Genomic DNA, 27778 nt, shown 5'->3' with positions numbered 1-27778 from the left:
TTACAAGTAGTGACAGATACCAACACAAGTCGCGGATGGGGACCACATGTTGTCAGACCGGCAACTGATGATCTGGAACGTACTACTAGGCCTGTATCCTGCATCACAGAGAAGGTCGCACGTGTCCCCTTGGTGATATCCATCGGTGTCAGAACACTTGAACATTCCATGCTGTATTGTGGGTGGGTTCGGACAACGACTATCTGAAATGTACATCTTCACTTAAATATGAATACTGAATAGAAAATCTATTTGCTTTTATTCCCAACACAGCCGAGTCAAGAACCGAAGTACCATCCACGCGTACCTGCCTATCGGGGCACTAAGATCAAGTGGTCAGCTTCTACTGATTAAACAGTTAACACGGACAAGCAGATCGTTTAGACCAGCAGCCGTTACAGAAAATCGCGGTCAGAGATCGTTCATGGACCTCTTCAACACGGGATTTAGAGGCGCTATATAAGTGTAGAGATATATGTCGACTCACACAACTTTCATAAAGAAGAAAGAGTTGTTGTTTATTTGCTGCCCAATGTAGCAATCAACACCATCCCGATTTCATCGAAGATTTTAATTAAATTCTCCTCGGAACTTTTTGAAAAGAACAATTATGCTTTAGATTGTTGACAAAAAGAAGAATGACATTTAAAAAAATAATATTATGGTCGGTCCTATAAATAATGTGCCAGTGAGTACGGAGGTGTGTACTGGAAAGCATCGAGCATCATGCTGACAAGCTGCGTGTATTAAGTAGTACGTTCCTTTGCACCTCCATGATAACATCACTGGAAGGACTCAGCTAGACCTTTGATGGTGACTCCTAGATTGAAAACTTAGCTGTTAGTAAAATAAGTTTTACATGCAGAATAAAACGTACATGCTTTTAAGTACATAAGCAAATAAGACATGTTGACGCCGTTGGCTGGATCTCATACTGTACTGTTCGACATACAGTTTCGATTGGAGAATGGACATCATTCCTCTTGTGATACGGCTTGGTACAGAGGTTGCTAACATTTTGAATTTATAAGCATTCATCCAGATATGAAATGGTTCTTTCATTTTCAACACTGGTGGAGTAGTCAAAAATATGATTCCTATGCAAAGAGAAAACTGACGAGCTTGGAGCCTGACACAGCAACTTCTATTTGCTTGAATTTACTAAAGATAGTATAAATCTCACATATGTGAGTATATGAATATTTCTGAGAAGAGTTACTTTCAGTTTTAACAAATTGACTACATCCATTTTAATTGTGATACAATTACATATCAGGACTCCATCCTTAGAATTTCAACAAATGCCCTAATTTATTCAGTCTGTGATATCCGCCCATAGAGGACTGCAAGTTATTGAACTAGGTCTGTCATGTTGCGACCAACAATTCTGAAAGCATGCTTCCCAAGCAAAGAGGTGAACAGGTCTGTTTAAATCGATCTAGGTATTCATCGCAGCCTATGAAATGGATCCAGCATAAAGCATTGCATGTACATGTAGTGTACCCGCCGTACCGACACAGGTTGGTTTGGCCGACCATGTGGCGTCTGGGAGACAGGAGATGGTGTGGATGTTAGGCGTGTATCCTGTGGCACAGGTTATGTCACAGGTGTCTCCGGGCCTAGAGACCGTGGTCGAGGAGCAGCGGAAGGAACCATCTGGTGGAGCAGTTGGAGGAGGACATCGGATTCCTGGAACATACATCAAAGACGTCAATCATTCAATTAGTCAATCAATTAATCAATCAATTAATTAACCGACCGACCAACCAACTAACCATCCAACAAGCAACCAAGCAGCCATCCAACCAACCATGCAACCAACAATCCAACGAGCAAGCATCTAATCAACCAACCACACAATCAATATAAAACCGCATGTCTATGTTACAGAGACTTTAACCATTATTACAAATTTGTCTCTGTACAAGATTGCGTGGTAAATCTACATGGACTATTTTGGCATGATTAACTTATCTATACCATTTAACAGACATTGAAATTTCATACTGATTAATGTTCTGTGGTTCCAATGTAGGGTTAGGTTTCCTATCGATTAAATGGCGCTTCACTGATATGGAACCCAACCTGAAGCTTATGGAAATACTTATGTTAATATTCTCATGATTATATTGATAATACTATTTATATGTTGAAAATCCCTAACAATTATATTAAATATTGGACTAATTGAAACTAGCACTATACGGGATGACAGATGATTTTCCAACTATTTGACAAATTTACTTGTTTGAAAATGTGCAGTACATCGTGTGGAGAACTGGCACTAGATGACAGATGCATGTATTGAACATGTACGTACGGTTGCAGGAGGGTTGTTCCGACCAGGTAGCATCATGGAGGCAAGAGATGGTGTGGATGCTGGGTTCATATCCGGCAGGGCACCTGAGTCTGCAGGTGCTGGCGACCTCATGGACAGTGGAGGAACAGTAAAAGGAACCATGAAGTGTTGCTGGAGGTTTAGGACATCGTATTTCTGAAGTTTCAAAATTTAATTTTGTCCACATATGACTGGTACTGGCGCCGTGCAGGACAAAATGTCACCGTAGATAAACTAGCCGGCAAAATAAACGCTACCAAATAAATAATGGTCGTCAGTTTTCAACAAATTTGCCAAACAGCACGAAAACAGTTGGGAACACATAACTGGAATGCAACTTACCTATTCCCTGTGAACATGTGCACGTGCTTCACGTGATGTGCGAGAAAAGTGAATTTAATCACTAAAAAATGCAAAATATGCACAAAGTTACCCGTATGAAATTCTGGTATAAAACATGAGCAGGATTGTACTCTCTCATCACATGAAACCGTTTAAAACAACGAACATGCCTCGACTAACTGCAGAGCAGAGGTAGAGAGCCAACGGTATGTTGCAAATGGGAGCGACGCAAGAGCACGTTGCCAGGATCATGGGCTGCTTCAAGTGCACCATCGCCAGACTTGTCACACGTCACAGGCAAACTGGCAGTGCTGCAGACAGGCCGAGGAGTGGAAGACCAAAGGTCACGTCCCCACAGGAAGACCGGTATTTACGGTTGCTTCACCTAATGTCCCGATTCCTAACTGTGACGTCAGCAGAAGGACCGTTGCTGGACCGCTCCGCCTGTTTGAACGTCGTGCCTATCGACCTTTAAAGGGCACGACGTTAACGTTTCTACGACGTCACAGACTGAGATGAGTGTACAGCAGTGGCAGCAGAGAAATTGGCGAAGAGTGCTCTTCAGCAACGACATTCTACAAATGTACCGCGGTAAATGCACAAGTCAGTACCTCCATGTAGAGATAAGCAGTTGTGAGTACATGTGTACCTGAACAAGATAATGCTGCCGGCATTGGAGCATCAAGGAGACACTTGTGTAGATCAGGTGCCCAGTATGCAAAGCAAAGCACTCTTCTACCCATAGCCAGGGTTCCTTGAGCCAGCATAATACCTCTGCCACAGGCCAACGTGACGTGACGATTCGTGACATCTTACACAGTCCTCAGAAGATATTACATTTATTTTTCATGTTTCATATTTGAGTGTCTACATATCTATATAAACACATGTCCTAGAGTGGTTAATTTCCATTGAGAAAAAATATATTTAAATTTGCGTAGTTTTCTTTTGTTTACATTTGTTGTACGTCTCGTGTGCTGTCATCTTAGCCCTGCTGTCATCAAGCTAGCCTAAAGGTCACGTTGATGTATAAACATATATTTTCGTACACTTCAGTGTCGCATTTGTAGTAGCTCATCTATAATTATTGCAAAACAATGTGCAAAGCACACCGAAAGGCTTGCATTTATCCAGTCTGTTCTGATTTCAGAATAAACGTGTCCGGTCGCGCGATATGTAAGTTAGCTTGTGGTAGTGGTGTAATGCTATGTCATTACTGCGCGGAAGTTGGCAAGGAAAGGTTGAAAGATGACAGCAGACAAACAGCAACAGACATAGTTGTGTAGTTTACGTACGGATACAGGAAGTTTGTTCCGACCAGGTAGCATCAGCAAGACAGGAGATGATGTGGACGCTGGGTTGGTATCCAGCAGCACAGGTGAGTCTACAGGTACTGCCTACTGTACTGGCTGGGGAGGAACAGTTGAAGGATCCATGACTCACTGCTGACAGCCTTGGACAACGTATCCCTGAAACATGTTTAAGTGAATGTGTTTTTACACCGCACTCAGTATCATTCAACCCTTATCACAATGACCGGTATAAAAATGACTAACCTTCAACGTCTCACGACGTCAGCGTTTATGACCCATAAACATCCAAGTCACCGAACGTGACCACACCGCTGTACATGCTCGTCGCCCTTACGGCAAGCATAGACTGCAAGGACCTTGTCTGTCCCTATTTCCCGCAGGGATTTCAAGATAAATGCATGTATGGTTTGAATATGCCTATCTTCACACATATGAAGAACACATATATAAATCGGTATATTCAAATTCTACATTCTAATACAATGTGTTTTATCTCCCATGGTGTTGGCTAATGATCTGAATGGCGGATCAATTTTTCAAATGAATTTATTCATTCATACCAATGCAGGATGTTTGTTCCGACCAAGTAGCATCATGAAGGCAGGTGACACTTGGACACTTGGCTCATACCCTGCAGCACAATGGAGGCTACATGCACTGCCTATGCTATGGGCAGGGGATGAACAATTGAACGAGCCATGTCGACCTGCTGCTGGACTGGGACACCGTGTTCCTGAAGGAGAAAAAGACATGTTTAGTGTTGGACAATGTTCTGACACAACAAACAAGGACCAGCTTCTAACCGCCTGGGGGATGAGGTACATGTAGCCTCGTGATGAAAGTAATGGCTCGTCACGATAAAGGTGCAGGTTCGATTCTCCATATTTGAACAATGAGGAGCCATTTTGGTGTCCCCCACCATGATATGGCTGGATTATTGCCAATGCGGCGAAAAACCATACTCACTATTATTATTATCATCATCATCATCATTATCATCATCATCATCATCATCATAATCGTCGTCATCATCATCATCATCGTCATCATCATCACCGGACGCCATGATACAACATTGCTGTTGCTCTGAGACTTGTGTTGACTGACTGGAACCCCAGTTTCTAATACATATCTGCAGGGATATAACGAACCTATACAGGAGGTTTGTTCCGACCACGTGGCGTCCGCCAGGCAGGAGATGGTGTGGACGCTGGGTTCATATCCCGCTGCACAGGTCAGGTTACAGATGCTGCCTATTTCATGGATGGCGGAGGAACAGTTCAATGAACCGTGGGAAGCTGCTTGGGGACTGGGACAACGTATTTCTGGAAAAGTGAGAAGGTTTGTGGATTCAATAGTCAATATGCCTACAATCAACCTGGTGTCAACAATCTGACACCAAAATGTTGGGTGTAAAGGAAAGGTATACGTTTTACTTCTGCCTCAACGTCTATTTGTAAAAAAAATACTAACTGGTGTATTTTAATTTTTTAATATCCGTAATATGATACCTGACAACAGATCCTACGAAAAGATATAAGTTATGAATACACAATCAGAGGGGTACACAAAGTACGTGATCTAAACTACCAGTTATCGGACTTTCATTTTGTGAGTGTGGGTTCGAATCCCGGATGGGACGCAACCAAAAAAAAAGGAACTAGAATTTGTACATTACTAAGGGAGTGTTATCCCTAACATAATAACTATTTCAAGATACAAGTTAACGTTGTTTGGACACAATGGAGTCAGTTTTTCGGCATACATGTATAGTGACTTGATGTAACTGCAACAGTATTTATTTTTTTTGCGACAGTTGGTTAATGATTAATTCTGTGAACTGACCAACACATGGCACCACAGGAGACCACGCCCCATGCGAAAGACAACGAACATCTGAGGACGTTGAACTTGGTTTGTATCCAGATCTACAGCGGAGGTGACACACGTCGTTCAGGCGATGAACCTTGGTCGAGGCACACAGGTATGTTCCATGGCTGACAGTGGGTGGAGTTGGACACATAATTTCTGTCAATTATGAAGATAACCCACATCATGAAGCATTCAGTGTCACTTAGTTTAATATAGAAGAAATTGGTATCGTTATCATAACTGGATCAATTTATCCGCTATCGTGATTTAGGGGAAGAAACCACACCAGTCATCAACAGGCCATGCTTGACGATGAAATGTTGAATGGCAGCGGTAAGAAATGGTACCTGATGATAATAACTTTCCAATGCTGGTGACAAAGTTCACTACTCGTGAAGATCCGGGATAAATCGGTCTTCAGAAATCCATGCTTGCCGTAATAGGCGACTATGCTTGCCGTAAGAGACGACTAACGGGATCGGGTGGTCAGGCTCGCTGACTTGTTTGATGCATGTCATCGTATCCCAATTGCGTGGATTGATGCTCATGATGTCAATCACTGGATTGTCTGGTCTAGACTCGATGATTATTTACAGACCGCCGTCATAAAGCGGGAATATTGCTGAGTGTGGCGTTAAACAACAAACAAACAAGACAAAGTTCACAGGAATCCCTTGTAGTGTTATACCCACCCACGCATGTCGATGGAGCTGACCACGCCCTGCTTGACAGACATGCACTGCAAACACGAAAACGTCGTTTTTTTCCGTATATGGTCATTGGACGGAAAAACGACGTTATTTGGACGTTTTCAAACCATCGTTTTTCCGTCCAAATAACGTCGTTATTTGACATCGGAATTTACTGGGAGAGAACGATAGCGTTAAGCTCCTCCCTTTCTTGATTGACATTGTCAATCAAGCAACAGCGTCTACCGGTATTTCTACTTCTCAGTTTTCATTGGTCAGTCCCCGCGTGTTAGATTACAGGCCCGCGTTTGACACTGCACTCGAAGCGCTTAGCGGAAGTACTGAAATCAATCGTTCTGCGCATGCGGATTACTTAATGCCTTGACCAAATTTTCCGTTCTGTGCATGCGCGATTTCGCGTATTGTTTCCTAGAATTAATGTCACCACTATTTTTACAATGGTTGATAAACACAGTCACGTGAAGGTTCGGAATCGTAACGAGTAACTCCATTTAAATTGAAGAGTATCCCCAGTGATATGGGAGATTCCAAGATGAAACTATTCTATGGCTATCTAGGCTGCCACCCAAACCGATCTAAACGGGACCCGATAGCTTATTGTATGCTATTTAGTCATATGGAAGTGGACAAGAACTATACATTGTATTCCGGCCGATTGTTCTTGCATTTACTTATAAGTCAGGAAAATGGACTTAAAAGGGGAGTTGTTGAATGTAATTTTTTTAATTATTAAATGTTGCCTATACACTAATCTGGACGAACTTCTCATTGTTCTGTTTATGTCATCCTATATACTATTAGTATGTTACCGTTCTAAAGTCATCCTCTCACATAACATTATATTGTTCATAGTATCAAAGTTTAATCAACAATATCAAGAGCAGCGATTTAAACCACTGAAACACCCAAACACAAGGCTGTTATCAAGCGCTAGTGCAGACGTGATGCATCGTAAAACTGTATCGTGATGTCTTCAGAAATACAATTATACTACGAGATAGTACGGCTAACGCGTGACTCACCGGTGGAACAAAGACAATATCGCTAATACAGATATAACGTATTTGAATGTTAATACTAAAGACAAACAATCATTTTTTTTACAGTGACGATATAACACGTATACACGTTTATTGTTAACTTTCATCAGTTTTGCTCTTCATTTTAATAACTTTGTTTTCACATATATATGTAGCAATACCCGACAAGCATGTCATACATAATTATGGGGCAGTTTTCAATCTTGCACTGACTTACTCAGTGTTCATGAGCGAAGTTTATTGGCTTGTGTGTAAAACCCCGTTTTTCTGGTAATCCTATTATTACTTAGTTTATTTCTATCTAATGACACCCTGTTCTCTGGATCATGGCTCCGTGACTTTCCATAACAATTAAGATGAACATTCAGTTCAAGTAAATGAATGAGTTTGTTTTGACGCTACAGTCAGTCAAAAAACCAATGCTGTGAGGTTTGATAACACACTTCCACCAGATCGAACATCGTGGATCCTCATTTTCTGCCTAAAGAGAATCATAGTTCATATGCTAATCCATCTGCGAATACCCTCCCACTCAAGATGACCTTACTTGTTGCTGAATCTATCATCTATCCCCCAAATCTCACCCCCACGCCCCCCCCACACCCCCCCCCCCGCCCCCCGCACGCACGCGCGCACACACGCACACGCACACACACACACACACACACACACACACACACACACACACACACACACACACACACACACACACAACTGACCTAAATAACCTGGACAGGAAATACTGCTGATAGCCTCTGGTCAACTCAGCCGCGCCACCGCAGAATGTCCGTCCAACTCTGCAGGGGGCATTCTCAGTGGCTTCAAACGTGCTGAAATGTTTTCGCCTTGCATCCACGATGGTGGACAAGTAACATCCAACAAGCCCACATTTACGCACGCATGCACGCACGCGCACACACATATTTGGATTTACCAATCCCTGAATTGAGAAGACGTGCGTTACGAAGCTCCTCCAAGTCATCATCAATATCCGTTTATGTCTGTGATATCATTACCCATCCAAAGCCGAATATACATTTATTGTGTTTTCTTGACAACAAATGTTATAATTGGGATAACACTTTCTGAGTAAAGTACAGATTCTCGTACTTTCTTTGGTTGAGTCCCGTCCGGGATTTGAACCCACACTGTGAGTGAGGCACCCAATCGCCAGAACACAATGTTGGCGATCTAACCCAGCCACCGAACCAAAAATGTTAGTCCAGATGACGTATACTTTGTGTACTCCTCTGACAAGAGAAAAATGGCACGGCTTCTATGACCGAAAGCTTTGAACCAACAATGCCTTTAAGAAAGTGGTCAACAGTAACACACATTATATTTGGATACCACTTTCTCAGTAAACTACATATTTTTAGGGTGGAGATAATAGACGTTGATGGTTGATTATCAATGGACAAATTAAAGCCAAAACTTAACTTATGAATGATTGGTAATGGGAAATGGACAATGGGCAAACGGGAGGCGGGGTAATCAGCGCCATGCCAGTTATCTGTTGGCTTCCCTTGTTGCGTTCCCATCTTTGATATCTTTTTACTTTTGTTGTTCTTACAGGTACAAATATATGTTCTCTGCCTCATAGCATTTAATAATATGCACCTGATGAAGGAGAAAGTATATATTCCGAAACGCAGTGTTCCTCCGTTGACATCCATAAATATTTTTCCTTGTGTGTATCAGTTCTTAATGCCCTTCAAAGACTCAATATAGCTTTGTTTTTAAATGTGGTGATATTTGCGTAGAATATAATATGGTCATGCCTATATACATTTGGGTCTTTGTCTACATAAGCATTTAGACATACAATTTAAAGCTAAGGACATTGCTAATTCTGCAGGCATGAAGTACACGCCATAGCAAGCTGTGATCTTTATTCATACTTTAGATATTCGTAATGGAGATCTGTAACTGAAGTTTACCGTAATCTTCCGCAACTCTCACCTCCTGACCAGTTGAACGTCTTAGTGCATTCAGATCCCATTGTAAAATTCCAGGCTGCCCCTCTTTCTGTGATGTTTTGACGGATGAAATCTATTGCGTTATAATAATCTCTGTTTGCTGATATATAATATGTACATGTTGTAAAATATTTACGATATTTTAAACGTGTAATTCGATGCATATGCAATGCAGTGTGAACATAAGTGCGGATGCACGAAGGCGGTTATAGTCATAGTTATACTGCGATGGATGTAGGGGAATGGTAGGGGGGTGTATGTATGTATGAAAGCACGAATACCGATACATGAGGGCGGATATAGTTATAGTTCGATGGATGTTGGGGAATGGTGGGAGGGTGGATTATGTATGAAAGCATGCGCATGGATCCATGATGGCTGACGTAGACATACTGGTGGGTAAAGAAGAATGTGTGTGTGTGTGTGTGTGTGTGTGTGTGTGTGTGTGTGTGTGTGTGTGTGTGTGTGTGTGTGTGTGTGTGTGTGTGTGTGTGTGCATGCGTGCATGCGTTGTGATACGAGGGTTGGCGAACATGTTGTCAGATGATTGTGTGAGTAAGTTAAGTGGTTGAGGATGTGGCGGGTATGAGTATTCGTACATGCAGACTTGGGGTTGGGGGACTGGGTGTGCCTGTACTGAGGTCTTTTGTTTCACTCACTTATAGTGTTTTCTTTCACTCAAATACTGTTTTACGCATTTTAATGACTGAAACTGTAGTGACTCAAAGGTCATACTGGCCGGGCATTCAACATATCTACCCCAACTACATACGTAGCCATTTATATGGTGTACATTTCTTCTTCTACCTCTCTCACACACACACACACAAACACACACACACACACACACACACACACACACACACACACACACACACACACACACACACACACACACACACACACACGCGCATTAATTGTTTTATTAAATGTATCTTCGAGAGTCAGTAAGAAACTAGAAATAACTGCCTTTGTTCTGTAAACCTCACCAAGTTTCAGCTTTCGCCTCTTCCTTTGTGGACTGAGGTTTCACATTTGTAAAATGATCTCTCTTATCTGTCTGTACCATCAACTTAACTGCCCTCACCCCCTGCAGTTTTCCCGTCCCATATTGCCAAGCAGGTGACCCACAAGGAGGAATACCGCCCTCCCTCAGTCCAGTGATACTGTTCCTAGCACAATATGTTGGGGATACGTAGCCTTACTGTGGGCAAACATTTTGTAACAATTTGGCAAACTTTGATATGTAAACAGCAAATATTATTCAGTTTTATTTCAACAAAAACGGAAAAAATCGGATCCTACTTATTTTGTGGATACCATAACAATAAATCAAGCCAATAGATCGTTTGAGCAGGCATGAATATAAAATATAATTAGCAAGTCGATAGTCATAATTCCCTCTGTTGGTCCCACGTGAAATGTTCTTCACGAATAGAATAGATGGCTGATAGACGTTCGACCGAATAATATCATTTGCTAACTTCAACTGTTCTCCTAATTTCCATGAATGTATGTTACATAGTTCATATGTTCATGGGCTTCTACACTGAATGTATAATGTGGAGGACTACTTCGCTTGAGGATAAGTAACATAAATAATGATGATAATTATGATAGTATTGCCATTATTATTCCTTCAAATTATTAAAAAAAAAGTTATTATGTTTTCATAGAGAGAAAGAGGTATGGAGATTGTGAGATTATTTTTAGCATCGGAATTGTTAACATAATTCTTAAAGATATTATGTTTTGTTTGTTTGTTGTTAAATGCTGCACTCAGCAACGTAAGGATATTAAAACATTACATTTAGGTTCAGTTGTATTTTTATATTTGTATCATTTTGCAAATGTTACAGAGACCTGATAAGGGATATATAATAATGTATAGTCGCTATTCTTAAAGTAAGAATATGTTAGATTTATCAACCAGAAATATTGCACACAAGAGGATAATCATATTTCATGACACTATTCAACGTCGAAGTCAACGATATTTGTGTATGTTATTGCTACATGACACGGATACGTCATGATAAAGCAATTAGAAATTGGCATTTGATGATATAAGATAGCTACGCGATAAATCACAAAGAACAAAGAAGGAAGCGATATTTATTTCACGATAAAAATTGTTCTATCATGACGTCATTTATTGAGATTCGAACATGCACTCGCAACTTGAAAAGTAAAATTTGTAAATTTGACCTTATTTTTGAGAGGTATGTGTCTAGTGAGTTGTTCACAATAAATGTTGCTGGAGAATCCGAAAGTGAGAGTGATATGACAATCGGTATTGGGAGATAAGGTACAGATGATTGACGAGAAAATTGTGAGAATATGCGGGACCAAACTCAAATCCTAAAATGGATTTATCTAGCATGGCCGCTGTCGGATTCTATTCAAGGAATCATCATTATTTAAGTACGGGTAAATATTGTAAAGCGTGTATTTTTTCCTAATTTAACACCCTAAAAGAGGCTGTACGTAATGTTGATATCTCATATAGAAATAAACGAGTCTCGGTCGTTGTTTATCGTACAATAAACAACTCCCACTCGTCGTTTGTTTCTTAATTACATGACCATATACACTAACTTTATATCTTTTCATGTTTATCGGTCAACAAAAGCGACATAAGCATTTCCATTATCATGAGAAACCCTTGCCAAAAGTAGCGCCAACTGCACCATTGCGACAACATCAGGAGCATGTTTCATGACTCACCATAATAAATGATGACATTGGATGCTCGCAAAAACGCGAGCTCATTCCGATCCACTAGTGGCACCCGCCACAAACACACCCAAAGGCAAGCCAATTGTTCACCCGAAAAGGCAGAGAATTGCATCTGACATCATTTTTGTCATTGATACGTCAAACCTGGAAATGCCGTCTACACGTCCAACACAAAGCCCAAGCCAGGACCCAAATCCTTCAAACCGGGCCAAAGTTTAATTAATTACATACATTTCCCCCTAACCTTAAATAATCTCTACTAGTTCTGAAGTAAATCGTATTTACCCGTATGAATCGTCTTATGTTATTTATTGCCGATAAACAGAATATGCACACTTTCTGAAAGTACTGTGTGATAAGTCACGCACCAAACCTATACTCTCGATATACATGCTGCTCTTACTTAAAAAAGAATAACAAGGGTTAACAGGATACGTATATTAAAATACCATGCTTTCCTGATGTGCTCTCATTCTAATTTGAAATAATGGCATAAATAGTTACCACTCATCTTTCAATATTTTTCAAGGTTGGGTTAATCACGAACATATTTGAATATGTACAACATCTATACTTACTTATCTTTATACTTAAAGGCATCAGGTTTGTCTGTCATAAGACCCCGAAACAAATATGTCCAACACAGCCCAATATTTGGCTCTTGGCTCCTTGTTCTTATATTTTATAAATATTGTTTAAACAACTGTTTTTTTCTGTAAAATATGTTCATTTCAGAAATTAGATGTTATTCTAGCATCAGGTCTGTGGTACGTTTACTGCATCAGCATTACATTAAAACGATATTACATTATATAAATTCATACAGAGGAAATGCTTAACATTTATCTTTTAGGGAAGAGTGCAGGAAGACTTGCTTTATACATATAAATGTGGACATATATGTATGGACATTTGGATGATACAGATATACCTCCTTAAAGATAGTACAGTGTTCGTAGATGACTGTAGACAATGGAATAATTATGTGAGTAATCGGGTTAATACCACGTTCAGCAATATTTAGCCATATTGCGATATTGGTTTCCAACATACAAGACGGACCATGAAATTATGACTTGAATTTGGACCTGGCTTTCTGGTGTGATGTAACACCCCAGAATCTCCGGTAGAAAAAGGGCTCAAAGCACGAATTAAGATCACGAGATGATACTGATGTATGCATCTGGACACATATTTGCGTAGTATTACTACCTTAATTCATCAGTATATATGTATTTTGCATAAAAGGATATTATAGGATCGACGCTGACGCGCATATAACCTATTCACCAGTGCTGTAATATTTCATTTCTTCTGACACATATCGACACGAGAAATTATATTTAAATTTAAAAGGAGCCCAAGTGGGATAGAAATTTGTGGGAAAGTGGGAGTCTGAGCTGTTGAACAAGGCTTGTTTCATTTTGGGCTATAGCATTGCCGCAAGGCCTGGGCGGAAGGGAACACCTGTTTGCACCCATCAGATACCAATCACAGCTTCTCTCTCCAAACAAAAACAAAATACGAAAAATGTCGGAAGTGTATTCTTCTAATTTTCTATTTAGATACATGTTTTAACTTTAAAGTAATTATATGTATCTCATGTATTATTGGTATCTGTGATGCTGGTACCGTTTTGTTGCCATTGTGTAGCTTTTGTGGAGTTATTATGAATATCAAATACATGCCTTGAAATATGGACTTCCATGACGAAAGAATACAGAGTATACATAACTCGCAATTCTATATATTCAGCAAACAGCCCAAAACCGAAACCCCACAACATATCTGATTACACTGATTAAGGCTGTCCCAGTTCTCCATGCGATACTGACGCCTGTTCGTCTCCCAGACCATACAGAATAAATTTAAAAGGAATCCAGCTCAAGTCTAGAACGATTTGGCAAGCCTAGATTGCCTTAATTCTATCCATGAAAGTAAGCATTAATAAAAAAATATTGTTCTTGTCTGCTTCAAATTATATTTTGTAGATACTTATTTTAACTAAGAAAATTGTACTGACACCGGCGCTGTCCCTATTGAAGCTATCCATAAGAATTTCGAATTGCCGTCCATTGTTCGATGTCAATACATCGATGACAAGTGAGGATATCATAACGTAATCGTTGATGCCGCGCTACACTTTGATAAAAATTATAATCAAGTTGACTGGTGTGTACATTACTACAGTGAACATGTACATGATCATGCCCTAATAATCAAATGCCGTAATGTCAAATACTAATTTATTATTGTGTGATGAATTTAACTGGATCAGTGGTAACATGTGATATTAATATTCCATCAATTTCTTTCCTGGTTGGTCCATCCATGTCTACAAAATGAAAATAATACAATTAAAATGGAGCATAGAACAATCCTTAATTTCAGGCTAGAGCTGTGGAAATCTAGACTTTCCCAATCATTATAGACTTGAGTTGGTCTCATGTTTTACATTATTCTCTTGGGTCAACGTCACAGCTCATACCATACACTAACAAGACCAGCTTGCCCCCCGCCGGAGCTCCCGGATTTTGGTTATATCATCTAACATGGCCAACTCTGCTCTTAAGTAAACAAGAACCTAATCAGCGAGGGGTCCTTTATCATCCCTATGTGGCTGCTTATGAAAATCTGATATCTTTTCCCAAAGACCTGGTTAATAATATATTTTCTGCTGAATATTCGAAACAAATAGAGTGAGTTGGTACTACATGTACATATGTATACGGTTCTATTTTAAATGACTGCAGCGCTCCATTATGAAAACAATTTGTTTTAACGCCGCTCTCAGCAGTATTCCAGTGATATATGACGGCGGTCTGTTGTATATGAAATATATGCAAATTGAATCTTGAATCTTGAAAGTTGTAACATTTCCGCAAATAAGTATCACATGCAGTATACAGTATATCAACTGCAATATACTGTATACATCAGTATACAGTGTGTCGCGAGCTCTGCGCTGGGCTGGAGCACACATTTCCTACACCTCTCCCTTCGGCAAACACCTCATGAGGGTTGCAACGAGGTCACAGGTCAGGCGTGCACTCGTCAGTTGTCTAATACGGTCAAGAGTAAGATCTTCCGGAAGACCACTGCACTGGAGGTATGTGGATTATTGAGGAGGTACTACGTGTTTGGAACTGGGAGTTGAACACTAAGCACTTTTAGAGAAGAGCTCATAATAAAACGTTATGGACTCGCGGACGGACTTGTGTTTTCATTTCAAGACGTACATTTATCAGGTTGAACTTCCTAACTGTAACAATAACTGAACTTTACGCCTTTTTATACACATTTGTGATGGGGCGACAATGCGACAACGAGACACATTTTGACCTTGAAAATGTCGCGTTACGGCATCGTCGCCCTTTTGTAAAATAAAGAAAAGGATTATCAAAGAGCGACAATGCGAACACGCGACAATGCGACAAATGGCCAATTGTCGCGCTTTTGTTAATTTTGACAGGTTTTGCTTGTTGTTGTAAAGGCGTCAATGCGACAATGCGACAACGAGACAATGTCCCTTCCATAGTAATCCGTGCAAATAAAACTGAGTAATGAAATAGAAGTCTGACATGCCAGTTAAAAGATAGAGTGTTGCAGCTTCTGATTTCATAGATCTTCAAGAAGGGGTTATCAATAATGGGATGGGTGATGAGTTCAACTGCATACTCTGTGATTAACAATAATGCTCCGAGTCAATACATTTTGTCAAATGTATGACATGTATTACGTGAATAAACATATTGTTTATACTCGTCCATGTTTTTGACGGACAAAATAATTTACATGCTCGGTAAAACTGAGGACGGGCATCATTGTGTGTTTCCGTGCTTTGTTCAGGTGAACAATTGACTTGTCCTTGCATGTGTTTGTGACGGGTGCCACTTGTGTGGCAGGATACGCTCACCTTTTCCCGAACACCCATTGGATGACCTGAACCACTTCGGATTTTTATCCCACAGCAGTCTGATACACCATGATATAACTGAAATACTGAAATACTGTACAGTTGAAAATGATGTTTAATGCGATTACCGTAGTGTGTTACTGCAACTGTTCATATTTTGTGCAGTGATGTTATGTAATAAGTAAAAGAAAGCATATTCAATTATCCAATTGATTTGAATAGAATATACTTGCGTCAGTGTATTTTATTAACGCCCCAAATCGTAATTTAAACACATAAAATAACAGATCACGCATGGTGCCTTGACTTACTACTAGATTTAATGGGCCACCCCGGAATAAAATAGTTCCCCCCAAAGCGAGGAACATATGTTTTAGTATGTTTACAAGAAATATATTCCAAACAATATCCTCATAAGATGAGAAGATCTTTTACAGAATTACCTCAGTAAGTCAATTACAATGACAGCGTCGTAATACATTTACATCAAGTACAATACGTCAAAATGGCCGACACGATAAACGTGACGGGAGATATTTTCGAAGTTGTTAATTAACCTGTGGCTATTTCAAGCCTTTGGCATCACTGATCAATTGGCCGATCATTGAAAGGTGATTGTGAAGATGTGTCAAATAGATACTAAGGTAAATTCATAGATTTCTGTAAATTGTCACTGCGACAGTTTGGATTTTTTTTCGTGTTTTTTTTCTCTCTGGGATGGGTTGTAGCGAGGGTATCCTTAAATGGGCTTGCAACCACGCTTCTGTATGAATTCGTACCAGGGAATTCCAAGGGTTTTCCCCAGGAATGTGGAAGTAGTCAGTGTTTACGGCTTTTCAAGAATACAGTCACGTGAAGAACGTCATGTGAACGACCTCGCGTCCAAGTCGTATATCTTGTAAACTTCACATTAAAAAATTAGTTATTGTTATAACCAAATGAAACACAACCCATTATCCGATAGGGGTAACTGTACATAGCCGTTACCACAATAAACTTAGTAACATTGTTTGGTTTGACTTCTTGGCGCGTGTCTGAATTCCATTAACATGTAACATATCCTAAAACTAGCTTATCAGCAAATCTCGCTGCACTGCGCGCGAGAGATACTAGAGCAAGGCATGCCAGAAATACGAAACCTAAAGCTTCCGAAAGGAAGCCTTGGACATCACGTGCGTCGGGGGACCAGCGCCATCTGATTGGCCGTTAACAGTTGTACAAGGCGGAGCAAAAAGCATCGTTTTTCCGTCCATTTTACGCTTGAAAAACTCGACCCTTTTCTGGACACTTTCTAGACGCTGACCAATTAATCAATTTTAATGAATTTTTAGTCGTTTTTCCGTCCAATGACCATATACGGAAAAAAACGACGTTTTCGTGTTTGCAGTGATGTGATGTCAGAATGTGAGGAGCTAGGTTTGTAGCCCGTGTTGCAGTGAAGATGGCAAACGTCGTTCATCTTGTGGGCAGTTGCTGAAACACACTTGTAGACCCCACCTGTCACCGTAGGTGGAGCTGCACATCGTGTTTCTAAAACGATCAAATGCATGTTAAAACAGAATTGTATGAAGACAAACATCATAGATTTGAAGGATCATCCAAATGCATTACCGGATGATGTAATGATGATTATTTTAATTTAAAGAGCAGTACCCTTGGCTTCCTAACAGAAGGTCAGTGGTCATGGGTTGACGGTCATCAAGATGCGACCTTCAACACTCACTGATTCACACACCGACTGACTCACTCACCGACACATATCGCCGATGCGGTCCAGGTGGAGTCCGGTCGACAGGTGATGGTTTTGGTGGAGGTGCTGGGTGTGTACCCTGTGGCACAGGTGAGGGTACATGTTTCTCCCTGTGTGTGTACGGAGGCAGAGGTACACTTGTAGCTCCCGTGTGATACTGCTGCGGGGATCGGACAGCGGATTTCTGCATAGTTAATACAGAACAGCATCGGATAATTGGCATCAATATTTGAAAGTCAAAGGATAATGAACAATTTTAGATATTCCAAAGTCGTTGGGATTCCGAGATTAAAATAAGTCCCAGCAACCGATGCTTTCCGTTGGCTTTGAAGCATTGTCACCGTCCAGACTGCAGAGATAAGTTTGGATATGAATCATTGAAAAGTAGAGTCTTCGTTTTCTTCTTGAGTGAGTGAGTGAGTTGGGTTTTACGCCGCTTTTAACAGTATTCCAGTTATATCGCGGCGTGTCAGCTTCATGTGGGAGGAAAGCCCGAAGTGATGCAGTTCTGAGACGTTTACCACTTCGGTGAAACCCACGAGCACGGGTATGGTGCTGACAAACCTAGACACATAATCGGGGCGAACCGGGATCGAACCCACAATCATAGGTTTCTGGCGTGCCCAAGGGACGCAACTCTGCACATCGAATCGCGGCGCCTTAGACGACTGGGCCACCCGTGACCCCGTTTTCTTCTTGAAGATGGTAACATTTTGTACAGATTTAATATCGTGAGGCAACGCATTCCATTTAATTGCGGCTGCTTATTGAAATGATCCCTTTCCAAAAGTGAAACATTGGATTTGTACAATCAATCAACATACGGGTACATCCGGGAACCGCTGACCACGTGGCGTCGGATAGACAGGTGATGGTGTGGGTGCTGGGGGTGTATCCCGAGGTGCAGGTGAGGCTGCAGGTGTCCGTCGGTTTATGGGTCGATGGCGAGGGGGAGCATCTGTAAGAACCATGCTGCGGTGCCTTAGGCGTTGGGCATCTGATTGCTGAAACACCAGGTTTCCACTTGCACGTGTTTCGTTCAAGGCGTTCAAAACTAATTTGTTTGTCTGGTAACTCAAATTTGATTATGTACCTTCAGGAGATCAATATACTTCGTTTTCATAATACATATTGTGTGCATGTATATTTGAACTCATTAAAATGTGATAGTAATGCCGTCTAAATGAAAACATAAAACAAAATATCTATAAAACATCTCTGATATATAGGAACGACACAGTTAAACTCGAACTCGTTTGTTAACGACAATGATAATGAGCGAAGCCAATATTTTGAATAGCTTCGCAACCGCGAGGGTGATATTAATTATTCCTTCACGAATATGTTTTTTAAAGCCGGATAAACAATTATCATTCCCTCCACGGAAATGACACCGGGCATCCTCTCCATTTCAGGGGGGTCAAGGTCATTGCTATAATAACGAGACGTGTGTCATGTGACTGTTTGAGAACCTCCCCCATACCGGTACAGACTGGTTGAGCTGACCACGTCGAGTCAGAGAGGCAGGAGATGGAGTGGACATTCGGCCGGTACCCCGTGGAGCAGGTCAGTCCGCACGTGCTCCCTACAGCGTGGACAGTGGCCGAGGAGCAGTGGAATGTACCGTGGCGAGTTGCAGCTGGTGCTGGACATCGGATTTCTGAAAAGTTTGGTCAGTGTCATGTCAGCCACGCCTTCCGGTACATATATATAGTGAGGAGTAGGCGTTTTCATCGCTTTGTGCAATATTTCAGCAACATAGTCAAAAAGGTGCTTACAAATCACACATTGTACCAACTGGGTATCGAACCCAGGCCTTGGGAGAGACGAGGAAACAATTTAACCACCAAGGTGCTACCTTATTATTACCCCGTTCAATGGATCAGTGTGCACTCGATTTCTATTCTCATCTCCATGGGGAGTATACAACCCAAACTGCCTGCGCTAGAAGGTTAACACTTGCTGTGGAGCAGGACCGAAACCCCCAAAACGCTCAGGATTCCCCTATTCCCCGTGACCAACGTTGCTTAACTTCAACACAATGTGTGACCTTTGCACAGACCCATGTGCCACTGTTATATCATAAGCATCTGTTTATGATCACTACGGTTAACTCAAAATCGCAATGTACCACAATACCTGGGATATTTCCCTTTATTATTTGCTCGTCAGAAGTAGACACGTGAGTTTATTTACTAAAAGGTTTCCTCTTACCGGATATAGGAGTTCTGACCAGTTCTTTATTTCCTGCGAACATGGCCCTATGTTCACACAATCAAGGTCCTGTGACAATATGGCATCGTGTATGTAGACCATGCATCCCCCTGAATCATTACAGTGACAACAATCACGGACACGTAGTCGAACCTTTAATCCAAGTCCATGTCCTCTGAAGGGCACTGGATGTACGTTCGTTCCACATTTCCCATTATAAAGCCATGGAAAGTGATGAAGGGCAAGACGTGACACTGAAACGCCTTACAGATTATAAAGACGTGGAAGACAATTCAAGTGTCATGTCTTCTTGTCCCCTCAAACGTCACAAAACATATGAAAGTCTTTGAGCGTGTAGCTTTCACAGTCATCCTGTATCGTTCTTATGTTTATTCAAGCCTCTTCTTACAGTATCTTGGTATTAAATACTTAATCATGATTGCAATCTTTTTGATATTTCGTATTCTCGTATAGCATGTCCATCGAATATTTTATGTAAAGCCGAAGGCGAACTTATTTTTTCCTTTGTTATCTAGAGAAAAGTATATTTTTTACATCCTACCCCTCTCAACCCCCTTCCCTCCCAACCCACTCCTTCACCCCCTACCCCCCACAACACTAAGCCACAAACGTCAACCTCGGCCCGCCCCTCCCCCCACATCCAACCTTCCCTCTCCCGTACCACTTTCATGCTGTCGGTGACTGACGTTTATGTCGGTCATCATATAGAAAGGTTGACAACTGACCAACACAAGTAGCCGCAGTGGACCATGCGCCAGCAGGGAGGCAGTGGATGTCAGAGGAGGCAGACCTTGGTCTGTACCCGGGGTTACAGTGCAGGTTACACACATCGTTCAGTCTATGGGTTGTAGCTGAACCGCACCAATATGCTCCATGGCTGACCTTGGCTGGAGGCGGACATATGATCTCTGGCACAGAGAACAAAATGGATTTTCATTTAAACAGGTAGAACCTAAATAAATATACATGCTAGCTTATGTACAAACACACTTACTTGATAAAGGTACGAGCACCTGTACCAAAACTTTGCATTGAATCAATTAATACCACAGCTCCAAATATGCTGCTTACAACAGCATGCTCTTATTTAAATATGTTGATGTAAATCACGTATACTACTCAAACGCAGTTTAGGACCACGCGATTCTTACATGTTACTACAGTTGATTAAAGTATCATGACATGGCAAATAGCCTAGAGTAATATCAAAGGAAATTATTTTGAATATTATAGAAATAAAATAAAATGAAACTATTGCTTCTTAAATATTCCTGAAAGTATTGTTAGTAAGTATAATTCGAATGAACTAATAACTTCAGACATCTTATATACTCACCCACACACTTGGCCGGAGCTGACCACGCTGAGGTGGACAGACATCTTATATACTCACCCACACACTTGGCCGGAGGTGATCACGCTGAGGTGGACAGACATTTGATGTCAGATCGTGTGGAGCTGGGCTTGTAGCCAGCATTGCAATGAAGATGACAGGTGTCGTTCAGCTTGTGGATGGACGATGATGTACACTGGTATGTTCCTGCAATTACCTTGGGTGGAGTCGGACATCTTATCTCTGGAAATACAAGACTTTGAAGCTGAGGTCATTTTGGAACTCCAATACTACCAGGGTTAAGTTTGACGATTATCCCCATCCCTGTCGACCCTCCAACATAGGATCCAACCAAGCTCAACAATATTCTTGGGGTGGATGAGAATTTCTGAGCCCAACTAGTGGACTGGTGGACTCTGAACTGAGTGGATTCTGGGTCCTTGTGTTACTTTCGGACGTCGTGGTTTCAAATGAAGTAGGCTGCAAAATATACCAAAGTAAAGGGCACACCAAGTCAAGAATCAATCTCAATATCATTATTAAACTTGATCCTCAATTATATAGGGGGCAGTCGGGTAGCCTAGTGGTTAAAGCGTTCGCTCGTCACGCTGAAGACCCTTGTTCGATTCCCGACATGGGTACAAATTGTGAAGCCTATTTCTGGTGTCCCCCGCCGTGATGTTGCTAGAATATTGCTAAAAGCGGCGTAAAACCATACTCACTCACTCAATTATATAAGCGGGGTGACTGAAATGTTCTGAGCCGAACTATGGTAGACTGCTTGATGAAGTTTATTGATAATTATCTTAACACTTTGCCAACGATGCTGGAGTGCCTGGATCACACTGTGGCAGAAAGTTTCATCCTGGTGGTGTAAAAATTCCACATCAGAAATGACGCCATCGTCATCGTCATTGTCATAAACAAGGTTCTTGTAGGATCTGCAAAAAATATCGTAGAAATACTGAGACCCTACGTACCAACACATGATGCCGACGTCGACCACTTGGATGTGGCCAGACATGAGATGCTGTGGGTAGAAGTACTGGGTTTGAATCCCGTAGAGCAGGTCAAGCTGCACTTCTGACCGAAGTTGTGCACGGTTGAAGGAGAGCAGAGGTAGGACCCATGACTTATTCTTGATGGAGCCGGACAACGTATTTCTGTGTTGCAGACAAAGGCACATGTATGAGACATGAAACCTATATTCTGAAGAGGAGGTGGTGGTGTTATTGGGTATCAGTGCTATGTTCTTACAGTTCAACATCCCATATACTGAAGGACTTTTTGAAAGGCATTGTCTACCCATAGCTCTCAGCCATGGGAGCCTGCCAATTTACTTTTTTGAGGGGAACACAAAGTACGTGATCAAGACTACCAGATGTCGGACTTCCATTTTCTGCAAGCCTTGGTGGCCGGGTGAGTTTGTGTGCTGGCGATTAGGTGCCTTACTTTCAGAGTGTGGGCTACACCTTTGAAAGAGGGTTCTAGGTTGTGGTTAGGTAATATGTGAGTGGAGTGAGTAAGATCAGCAGATCCTGGCACACCTATACAAGACAACTGACAATCTGTACAAGTCAACTGCCTACATGTACAAGATACCTGTCTCCCTGCACAAGGGGGCGGACGGGTAGCCTAGTGGTTAAAGCGTTCGCTCGTCACGCCGAAGACCCGGGTTCGATTCCCGACATGGGTACAATGTGTGAAGCCCATTTCTGGTGTCCCCCGCCGTGATATTGCTGGAATATTGCTAAAAGCGGCGTAAAACCATACTCACTCACTCACTCACTCCCTGCGCAAGACAAGTGTCTCCCGTTGCACCTGCCTACCTTTACAACTGGTGTGTGTAGACCAGGCCCCTGTGCTGAGACATCGTATGGAATGGTAAGCGGTGTTAGAACTGGTGTACCGGTACCCAGTGCTACAGGAAAGTGTACACACTTGACCAATCACGTGGGTCGACGATGGACAGTGTAGAGCTCCGTGGGAGACGGATGGCGGTTTTGGACATGTGGTGGCTATAAACATTGAAGGGACATTTGAATTAATAATATTTGAATTAATCCTTACATAGATCCCGACTCTGCTGTCGATGACATGCTTTCCTGTTTATCAAACCAAACTGAAGGTTCAATGAAGGAATGTATGTTTGTTTTATTGTTTGGTTGTGTAACGTCTAAAGCCGGCTGGTGATTAGTATGACGGAGGCGGTTCTTTAGCCTTAAGGTGATCGCAACTCCCATACTTCGATGTAGACTTACAATTGTCGAAGCGATACGGCGATCACGAAGCAAGGGAAGTAAGCGACTATACAAGTCTAGTTTCCACCCTTGTCCAACATTACGAATAATGTTCCTTCCATCCCCCATACCCCCTACCTTGACCAATCAGATTCCACCTCTCATATCCCTTGCATTTGCTTCAAATAAAATGGCGGCGCCCAAATCAGACGATTTGATCAAGTTAATCGAAAAATAGTTTCGCCTTCCCTGTCGCACAACACTTGCGGACCTAGATTAAAAAATTGAAAAGATTTGTAGACGCCCAGCCCTTGCTCGGTAAGGCTGGAAACTTGACTTTTATAGTCAGTTTACTTCCATGCTTCAGGAAAATGGTTATATCACAGTGTTTCATCTTAATGTTAGGGAAATGTAGAAAGTTATTGGATATATTTACCACATAGGTGGATCCAACAAGTGCGGTGCAACACTGACAGCACTCTTGAGCTCTCGGTTAGTTAGATTGGTTTAAGCCGCCTTGAACAATTAGTCAGATTTATCACGGCGTGTCAGGCGTGTGAGAGTGTGTGAGTTTGGTATAACGCCGCCTTGAACAATATTTCAGTTAGATCACAGCGTGACAGCTTGATGTGGGAGTGAGTGAGGTATAACGCCGCCTTGAACAATATTTCAGTTAGATCACGGCGTGACAGCTTCATGTGGGAGTGAGTGAGGTATAACGCCGCCTTGAACAATATTTCAGTTAGATCACGGCGTGACAGCTTGATGTGGGAGTGAGTGAGTTTGTTATAACGCCGCTTTGAACAATATTTCAGTTATATCACGGTGTGTCAGCTTGATGTGGGAGTGAGTGAGGTATAACGCCGCTTTGAACAATATTTCAGTTATATCACGGCGTGACAGCTTGATGTGGGAGTGAGTGAGTTTGTTATAACGCCCCTTTGAACAATATGTCATTTATATCACAACGTGTCAGCTTGATGTGGGAGTGAGTTTGGTTTAACGCCGCCATGAAAAATGTTTCAGTTATATTACAACGTGTCAGCTTGATGTGGGAGTGAGTTTGGTTTAACGCCACCTTGAACAATATTTCAGTTAGATCACGGCGTGTCAGCTTGATGTGGGAGTGAGTTTGGTATAACGCCGCTTTGAACAATATTTCAGTTATATCTCGACGTGTCAGCTTGATGTGGGAGTGAGCGAGTTTGGTATAACGCCGCCTTGAACAGCGTGTCAGTCATATCACGGCGTGTCACGAGGTGGTGCAGATCAAAGACGTTTACAACATGGTGAAAAATCCAAACATTGGGACCATATGCCCAAAACACGGCTATGGTGCTGAAAAACCTAGAAACATTATTAGGGAGAATTCTAGGTCCTTTAAGCGGTGCATGGTTTGGTTTAATATCGGCGAGGTACCAACCTTTACATGCGGGTGTGGCCGACCAAGCGGATTTCTTTAGTTCTGCATGGTAGGTGCAGGTGATTTTGGAATGAACCGCTCTATAACCTGTGGCACACGTGGTAGTGCATTGTGATGTTATGGCGTTGCTATGGGTGCACTTCACACTGCCGTGGACCACAGTTAGTTTAGGGCAGGTAAACACTGGAACAAATAAAGGTCGGGGTTTGGCTTGTTTGTTGTTTACGCCGCACTATTCCAGCTATATGATGGTTGTCTGTTAATAAGTAATCTAGTCTGAATCCGACAATCCAGTGATTGACATCATTCCACGAAATTGGGATACAATGACATGCATCAACCAAGTCAGCGAGCCTGACTACCCGATCCTGTTTGTCGCCTCTAACGACAAGCATGGGCTTTACGAACACCAATTCTAACCCGAATCTCAACGAATCTGGTCGCGACTTGAAAAAAGAAAGGCATTGGGAAAGGTGGTCGTATTCTGTCAACATATTTCAATCGTACGAGCTGGGTCAATAAAGATTTGACGGCGTTACAGCTGGATTTGAGACAAACGTCGACAGGCGTACAGGTCGTGCGGTCGAGCACGTTCATCATTTTGGTAAAACCGACGGGTATGGTGTTGACAAACCTGAAATATCTTGGATACGAACCATCGACCAGTAAAGCCTCATGCGCTAAATCTATGTCATTCGTTTTAGAAAATTGTTCTGTTCAAGTCCTACAATGATGACTCTTATCTATACGCAAATATGTTCATTACAGTGAACATAACACTTGATATTTCACTGCAGAGACGAAAACACTTGGACGTTTAACTATAGCCTTACAAGAGTTACCTGCCCGCAAATTATCTCCCCTTTATCATGTGTCTACAATAGGCTGTACACAAACTGTTGACGTCCTTTTTACGTTAGTTCCACATTGACAAGGCAAAATAATGGCAGATAGTCAGATGAGAATGTTTCGTATTGTATTGTCAATTTCAATACTATTTGTATATTATCCGATAGATAATATAACTATTCAAAGAGTATATGATAACGAGGATATTTCATGTGTGGAGTGAAAAATCGTGTTCATTTATCGAGTTAATATCGCTTCGTGCAGTTTGTTTTCTTTTTGAGAATGTTTCGTATTGTATTGTAAATTTCCCATTTAAAGCGTCAATCGAGACTGTCCGTTTCACAAAGCGTTACATTTGTTACTTAACCAGCGAGAATCCATTTTGTATATAATCATGTCGAGATGAATTACATCAAATATTTTCTGTTACTTTTGTATATTTTCTTTGAGATTTTGCCAATATGGAACTACATGTAGGATGTAAATTGCACTTACAAGGGATTTTCCGATAGATAATATAACTAATCAAAAAGTATATAATGAATAGGATATTTCATGTGTCGAGTGAAAAATCGTGTTTCTCTCTCTCTCATCTAGTGACGGAGGGAAAGAATACATTTTCATAAGTGCCTCTATCTATATTTACGTATTTACAATTATAATATAAAGTGCACTCACTAGTTGGGGAAAAGAGAACCCTTCTCTGTTTTCCTGCAAAACAACAATAAGCCCCATGAATTAGAGACATCCAGCGAACTAACAAAGTATCTCCTGGTGCCGTCAGGCATGATGACCAGGGCGCATCTCGGATTCGAACTTGCGCAGCGATACGTAAGTTATGACACTAATAGCATGACTAATCAATTTATTTCTTTAGATACGTCTGTACCATTAGATTCACATGTGATTTCTAACACAATTACACACGCATATACACACACAAACGCACTCACAGAGACGCAGACATACACACACACACAAAACACACACACTGCCAAAGTCTCAGATACAATCTCTCTCTCTCTCGCAACTCTCTCTCTCCCCCCCCCCCCCCCTCTCTCTCTCTCTCTCACGCACACACATGCAAACAATCCCATACACACAGACACGAACAACACAAACACATCCACACACACTGACACATCCACACAAACACATCCACATACATAAACCCACAGATACAAACACATACACATACATAGACCCACAGATACAAACACATACACATACACACAAACATGCATGAATCGAAAACAAACACATACACTTACACACACAAACACCACACACACAAACAAATACACAAAAACACACGTATATAACAACAATGCTGACACTCATGACAATTTATTTACAACATCTGCATCTCTACCACGAAGACATTGAACGCCGAAAGTGAAGGTGTATTGTGATGGACACGTGGTACCTGTTTCCTGTCCTGCAAGGACGACGATAAACACCGCCTGAATCACCAGGAGACGCAGATTTGTGCCCATCTGTAATACAACGGCGTTGATCAGCTATTTCACATCGAGAAAATATGAAAATATGAGATAATTCAATATAGCGCATCAGAGTTACCTCCCTTCCACCGTCCAGCCTCCCACATCGATCACGGGTCTTCACCGTTATGTATTTCAATTTGAGTTTGCTTTCCAGAGTTTGCACAGTGCTATTTTCATGTGGAAACAACTCCCCG

At 41.5% G+C, this 27778-nt stretch overlaps 1 protein-coding gene across 1 annotated transcript; it reads right to left on the bottom strand.

Annotated features, from left to right (window-relative positions):
- On the bottom strand, positions 1 to 27575 carry LOC139470424 (P-selectin-like). Its single transcript, XM_071252834.1, is given in 20 exon segments — positions 1 to 203; positions 1513 to 1689; positions 2321 to 2494; positions 3976 to 4149; positions 4554 to 4607; positions 4610 to 4726; positions 5145 to 5318; positions 5839 to 6021; positions 6558 to 6604; positions 17635 to 17779; positions 18001 to 18183; positions 18824 to 19003; positions 19483 to 19659; positions 20960 to 21142; positions 21628 to 21810; positions 22548 to 22730; positions 23397 to 23585; positions 25231 to 25413; positions 26758 to 26790; positions 27506 to 27575. Coding segments are annotated over 20 exon segments (3012 nt in total).
- Positions 27576 to 27778: the final 203 nt, after the last annotated feature.

Source organism: Haliotis cracherodii, unplaced genomic scaffold, assembly GCF_022045235.1.
Source record: "Haliotis cracherodii isolate W230 unplaced genomic scaffold, xgHalCrac1.p SCAF_20, whole genome shotgun sequence".
In the NCBI taxonomy this organism is placed as follows: domain Eukaryota; kingdom Metazoa; phylum Mollusca; class Gastropoda; order Lepetellida; family Haliotidae; genus Haliotis; species Haliotis cracherodii.
This window is presented reverse-complemented; position numbering and strand designations above follow the sequence as displayed.